Below are 7447 nucleotides of genomic sequence, written 5' to 3'. Positions count from 1 at the left end.
TGTGTGGTATTATGCTCATTTTATGAAATTATTGTTAATCAGAGAAAACTGGCATAATTAAGTATTTAAATAAACCGAAATGGAGCGACTAATATAGAAGGTATGTTTATGTCAGGATAAACGTGTTTAGGAAATAGGAAAGGAATATTTAATAATAAAATACATGTATTGCGCGCTTTTCTGTTGGAATTATTGTATAGTGTTTATGATAATTTTTATAATTAATTTCTTTATTTGTCGTTCACGACTTTTCGTCTTTAACACATTAATGTAATGTCAAAAATTTTTTAGATTATATGTTTACTGCACATTAAATTAAAAATTTAAGTTACTTACTCTTATAAAATATGTGTAATGTGTCTGAGAGTAAAGTGATGTTTTGATTAAAATACACATATTTTCATCTTAATCTAAGTGAGGTAAATTTATTAGAAATATAATATATAGGTAAAGGGCTAATAAGTGTCAAACATCTAAAATTAAAAATTGAATCAACGCAAATATATTGACTTAAATATAAAAATTAAACATTAATAAAATATATAATGCGTTTTTTTTTTTAATCAATTTTTAATTTTAAATGTTTGACTTTTATTACCCTTTTACTCTTATTAGCCTATTTATTATATTTTGAATACTAAGAGTCCTTTACTTATATATTTAATATTTATTAGGATTAAAATTCCTATAACTGTGTTAATATTTTTTTATTTTCATATCACGCGATCTGTTAAGGCTGTTATGCCTTTGCAAATTCAAATATATTTCTATGAAATATTTAATATAAATATTTAAAATTACAATATTAGTAGGACCGTTGGAATTTCAAACAATAATTGAATAAAGGCCTAATGACGGTCAAGCAAGATTTAGGTTGCTACAGTAATGTGTGAATTTTATTTACCAAGTATGTAGTAGTCTTCTTTAATCGCGCGCCGAAATATTTTCAGTCTTTTACAAACGCAACTCTAAATAACTACCGTAGTAATATCACTAGTTAAATTGACACGCAATCTAACAATATTTTATGCTTAGAGCATCTTATAGGATCTTAATAATATGTTGAAAGACATATATTAAATTTTAATGATTTGTTATTAATTAATGTAAATTAAATTAACAATAAATCAAATTCTGTGAAAAATAAGATTGCGAAGAATATCACAAGTTGGCGTTTCGTCCCGATTTCCACTACTAGACTCATCAGTAAGATAATTGTAATGGAAACCTACCTTAGACGCCTGGGGGAGATATTAGAAAGAAGTTCTTGTAATTTTAGAATCAATGTGCCTGCAAAATATGTTGTGAATTACTTAAAAACGGGAGCATTGTGAAGAATATCACTACGTCGACCAGCCTACAGAGGTCTATAGTTACGCTTGCTTCTCTCGCAAGTGCTAAGATACATAAGTATCTGTTTATATAGAACTTCTTTCTAATATCTCCCCCAGGTGTCTAAGGTAGGTTTCCATTACAATTACCTTACTGATGAGTCTAGTAGTGGAAATCGGGACGAAACGCCAACTTGTGATATTCTTCGCAATCTTATTTTTCACAGAATTTGATTTATTGTTAATTTAATTTACATTAATTAATAACAAATCATCAAAATTTAATATGTCTTTCAACATGTTATTAAGATCCTATAAGATGCTCTAAGCATAAAATATTGTTAGATTGCGTGTCAATTTAACTAGTGATATTTCTACGGTAGTTATTTAGAGTTGCGTTTGTAAAAGACTGAAAATATTTCGGCGCGCGATTAAAGAAGACTACTACATACTTGGTAAATAAAATTCACACATTACTGTAGCAACCTAAATCTTGCTTGACCGTCATTAGGCCTTTATTCAATTATTGTTATAAATATTTAACATAATACTGTTTACATTTTTTATAAAAGATGTGTATTTTAATCAAGACAATCATTTTACTCTCACACACGTTATACACATTTTATAAGAGTAACTTAAATTTTTAATTTAATGTGCAGTTAACATAAGGTTACCCTTTGTACCCACAGCTGCCGTTATATATAAGTAATCAAGATAAAAAAGTTTTTTTACGTACCTCAGTATTGGTATACAATAAAAACGCCATAAAATTACCTGACTTTATTATATGTGTATTTAAATAAGATTCCCAAAGGACCTCCGGTTTTTCAGGCCTTCATCCTGTCTCATCCTTAAATAATCCATTGTCTATTTGATTTCTGGAAAATATGTTCACATTTGATATAATTATAGAATGATCATTATTTCTAAGGCATTATTTTATTTTTAAATCACTTGTACATTTAATATTTTTGCAGTTTAATCATTGTTACGTTTTTAATATTTTAAATTGAACTTGTCAGTTTTATTATTTCATTAATTATTATTTTTAGTAATCAATATAAAATAACCTGATAAGACTAATTTTTTTATGCATGCTAGCAATGAATAAGCCTACTCACTGCAAGGTTGTTCCATCGGCGTCCGATTATGCTCTTTTCTTATGTCTCCCTCTCCTTTTCATGTACAAAGTTGTCGAGCCAGCTCCTCTATCTCTCTTCTCCTTGCATTACTTTGCGTAGACATTTGTTAGTTGAAGCAAATCGTTTGTTAAAGTCCTTCTCTGCAATAAACGACAAACGTATAGATTTAAGTTTCAATTACCATATTATATACTCGATCGTCTCAGAATCCGGATATTGATGCTCGAAATATGGAAAATGTATGAACAGAGTATTGAAAAATTTTTCCATTATTTTCAATGATAAAAGTTTTTATTTTTCACTTTCCATTCTAGAGAAAAAGTTTCATGATCGATACTAAAGTATATATCTAACCAGCGATCATGTATCTTTTCTCTACAGCGGATGAGCGGAAACGCGAAAAGTGAAAATTTTGATTTTTAACTATTCGGTAATTTCATCGAATTTCTGTTGCCGTGCTCTATAATTTTATATGGATAAAACTATATGTATCATGACCGTATCGTGTGAATGAGCTCTTACGCAAACAGATTATTATAGTATTTAAGTCGCGTCGCTTTTTGTTACGTGTGAAGCCACACGCGGAAAACGACGCCACTTCTCTATTTTTCGATCATTCGCATTTTATTCGCGGAATATGACGGGGATGACGCAAAGTGGCAGCGCAATCAAATGTAATTAAAACATAAACTTGTATTTAATAATTTTTCGATATTTATCACGCAATTAGAGACTCGGTATACCGCTGCCACTTTGCGTCATCCCCGTCACATTCCGCGAATGAAACGCGAATGATCGAAAAATAGGGAAGTGGCGTCGTTTTCCGCGTGTGACTTCACACGTAACAAAAAGCGACGCGACTTATTTATCAATTAATTTTCAAGCAAACGAGTAAAAATGTTCGAGAGTTTAAAGGTGATTATTGTTAAAATACTTCTCGCGTCGCATGTCAAACTTTTAATAATTTAATAATAATTATTAGTAATTACCTCGTTGGTAAATAATTCCGCGTCGTTCTCGTTGTTTTATTCTCTGCAAAGATGATCAGGACTTTTGGAAATCAGGACGCGTCTGGAGATAGCGGAGATCAGAATTCTTCCGAAGATAGTGGAGGATCAGGATGCTTCCGAAGAGACTCCATCCAGAATATTTGCGGAGATAGTGGTAATTCGTTCCAGACAGAGGAAGGATACAGTGCGAAACAAGAGAGCGAACTATTCCAACGTGATACACTGCACCCGTCCCCTGGCCGACTTGCGCCGACTTGCACCGACTTGCACAGACTTGCAAAAACGTGAAACTGCGGGAAACCGCGATATTTATATGCGCCGATCAGACTCGAACCCCCACCACTCGCAGCCAACCAATGAGCGCGTTGTGGCGCGATGCTCTGCTACAAGCGCGTATTCAAGCGCTGATCGGATCACACCGCTAGCTTTCTATTGAAGTATATAAAGCGCGAAGCGCAAAATTTTCAATAATTTTCAGATTTTGATGCTGTGTGGTTCTTGAGGACAGAGAAGTTGGCATATATTTAAAATCATGACAATAGCTGAACCCCGGGCATGGCCGCTCTCAGGCTTCTCTCTGCTATATCCTTGTTTAACATTCGCTGAACAACAATGATACTCGAAGATATGTATATATACGGGCAGTGTTTTCGAACGCAGCTTTGGAGCGCACTCTGGAGTCTGGCAGTTCAAGCCAGCCCCTGCCAGCACCTCCAATTTCCAATGTTTCATCCGAAGCAGTCAGGAAAAATGGCTGCGTTTATAAAGGCTGTGCAGACTAGAACGAGCATAAATGGCATAACAAAATTGTTCACTAATTTGTCTTTGACCCCCCCAAGTGTTATTGAGTCTCCTAAACGTGCATTTCTTCGCAGGTTCGTATTCCTCCTGAGCTGCGTCACTTATATTTTATAGCATTTCGTTCAATCTACCGGTGCTTCCTGATCCGCGATGTAATTTGTAGTTTATTCTTGGCTTGAAAGAATCTTAAAAATATTTTTGCCATCTCTAATATAATACTTAATTTCTTAACATATAAAAATTGTTTTTTAAGTGATTTTTTAATCGTTTGATAAATATAAAATAGGATTGCGGTTTGTTAGGTTATCATATCATACTTGTTCTAAATGTGGCATGTTGACAATAAACGAAATTTTAATGACAAATAAAATTGGTGCAAATAGATGTGTTTGATGTTAAATTTCGCTTTAACTCTCCGGAGCTGATAGTGGATCTAATCCATTCAATATTTTGTTATATCATTTTAATTTCTTAAATTTTAGAGTCTTTTAATTCACATAAATAAATCTTACAAATCCAGCTTTAGTAATTATATTATAGATTTTAGCATTCACACAACACACACAACACAGAGGGTTGAAAAATAGTAAGAATTAAGGATGAAGGTTTTGAATGTTTTTTTATCTTTTAATATATTTTCTTTACAAATGCAGTACACCAGCTTTGCACTGTGCATTTATACACTTTACATCAGAACGCCGTGATTTGATGGAATTTTTTGACGATCCAAAAAATTGGGGAAAAAATGAGATACGAGTTGGTCGATCTTGGAAAAAGGATGAATTGAGATTGAAGAGCAATTCGGATCTCCATAAATTATGGTGAAATTTGTCTATTTTGAATTTTGTGTTTCTTGATTTTTAGATGCCAGTGAGTTACAGATTTATATATTTAAATGTGTAGGTTTGTCTTATTGAAGGAACGTAATATGCTTATGACTATGGAAGAAGCTTGCAAGGATGCAAACGAGATCTTTCCAAATCCTGAACGTTTGGATAAAGTTCAAGATAGCATGAGTAACTTGGAGTCGATAGTTCGTGAAAGAAACAGAGCATATCATTTACTTGAGACTGGGGAAACAGGAGAGCGTCCTGGAAAACTTGTTTATAATTGCTTAGGTTTAAGATCTATACCATTTATATATAGTAACTTTCTATGTATATTTAAAGTTAAAAATATTTGATCGTCTACAAAAGTTATAATAGAAATTACATTATAAAAAATAACGTTTTTTTTGTATACCTAAAGTTTAAAAAAGTTTAGTAGAAAAATTACAACAGATATTGCATAGACACAAAAAATAAAATAATATTAGCTTTGTTATCTCTTTGTAGGTTTAAGGTTTTATTATCAAATGGGTCAACATTCTATTCCAAAGTTCGTAAACACAAAATGGTATAAAACACATATGTTTGGTTATGGTGGATATGCAACTCGCAAATTTCTACGCTTGTACAGAGAGAAACTGTGGAATAATAAACGCAGAGCAAGAACGTTCGTAGAAATAGTCTTTACTATTTGCTTAACACATACACAAGCGGTATGATATGTCTCTCAATTAATTTGTTTCCATTAAAAAAATTATTTTTTTCAGACGTAATAAAAATCATGTTGCAATGTTAATAAGAAAATTCCCGAATCTGGACCTTGAAGCTGTGAAAGAACAGTTTCCGGATGTTGATATAGAAAAGACAAAAGCATCCAAAAGAGCAATAGGTCATACTGTACCTGTGTAGGTGCAATTTCTGTTGATGCAAATTATTAAACGTTTGTTAATATATTTGTGAAATACTCGATTGCTAATAGAGTATATTAATGTATAAATTTATATATTTAGTATTTTCTTTATCATGTGTCTCTTAAGATTTACATTTCAAAAAATTTTAAATTAATTATATACAATAACCACATAAATAGTTTGTATGTAATGTAAAAAGATAAACAAAATATAAATTGTTCGATCAAATTTTCTTTATATACTTTACATTTTCTATTCATCATGAATCATGTATAGAATAATATTTTATCTAGTAAAACTATTAGTGAATCATATAACTATAGTTAAAAAATTATAGTAAAAATATTTAAATCTCTTAAATAGTGCATGAAATATGTACTCTGTAGAGAAAATTAAGAATATGACAAAAAAAAATGAAAGAATAGAAAATATAAGATTAAAAAAATATATACTGTTATATGTATATTATTGAAACTACTTATATAAATTATGAATTTAAAAGTACTTCATTCTCTTTCTTTCTGAAAATGTATTACATTTCCAAATATGTAATATAAAAAGATGAACAAAATAAAAATTATTCAATCAAATTTCTCTTTATATACTTTTATTAATTTTCTATTTATCATAACTCTTGCATCTATTTATCATAACTGGGTTGTGTACGGTGATACAGAATTTTTGTGTGTGAAAGGTGTACGGATGTAACATTTAAAACATGCTGGCTGTAACTTGTAGAAAATTTAATTCCGCATACTTTTCACACAGCACTAATATATAAAACCGATTTTATCTTTGCGTGGTACTTATTTGCTTAATTTACATAAATCTGACAGAAATCTCAAGAACTTAACAACATTGACATTTACATTACTTAACAGCGTATCACAATCACGTACGAAGCTACATGAAATAATGCAGAAATCAAATATTTATTCACAAAAATATTCGGAATGCATCCATTCATGTAGCTTTGGTAACACAAGATTATAACTTAAAAAATTATAACAAATATCTTATGACCAACAATATTGATGTATGTTATAGATAGTAGTATCATATCACAAATAAAATTTATTTTCATGTACAGCTTTTCTCACATATATCGGTTCATGTCGTATTAAGCATATTTAAAACAATTTAACTCAATTTTTTAAGATATAAATAATGTGTTATTTATCAATTTTTTAAGCATAAATACTTATCATTTTGGTATATAATCTTTGTGTAACTTTAATTTGCTATTATTTCATAAAACAATTATTAAAAAATTTTAATATATTCATGATGCAACATAAGTTGATACAACCTATATTTTAACTAACTGAATAACTTTAATATTACAATATATTAAACTAAATTAATATACAACGCGTATAATACAATTATTATGCTCGCATTGCACTTGTTTGCATAAAAAAA

General features: G+C 30.3%; 1 protein-coding gene across 1 annotated transcript; it reads left to right on the top strand.

Annotated features, from left to right (window-relative positions):
* The first annotated feature begins 4121 nt into the window (after positions 1–4121).
* On the top strand, positions 4122–6090 carry mRpL47 (mitochondrial ribosomal protein L47). The gene is made up of 5 exons (XM_018546864.1): positions 4122–4361; positions 4941–5108; positions 5191–5405; positions 5622–5781; positions 5882–6090. The coding sequence occupies exons 1-5, from the start codon at positions 4210–4212 to the stop codon at positions 6021–6023; spliced, it is 837 nt and encodes a 278-aa protein (XP_018402366.1). The 5' UTR covers positions 4122–4209; the 3' UTR covers positions 6024–6090.
* Positions 6091–7447: the final 1357 nt, after the last annotated feature.

The sequence above is a fragment of the Cyphomyrmex costatus genome, unplaced genomic scaffold, assembly GCF_001594065.2.
Source record: "Cyphomyrmex costatus isolate MS0001 unplaced genomic scaffold, Ccosl1.0 scaffold599, whole genome shotgun sequence".
In the NCBI taxonomy this organism is placed as follows: Eukaryota; Metazoa; Arthropoda; class Insecta; order Hymenoptera; family Formicidae; genus Cyphomyrmex; species Cyphomyrmex costatus.
The sequence above is the reverse complement of the archived record's forward strand: the minus strand, read 5'-3'. Positions and strand labels throughout refer to the sequence as shown.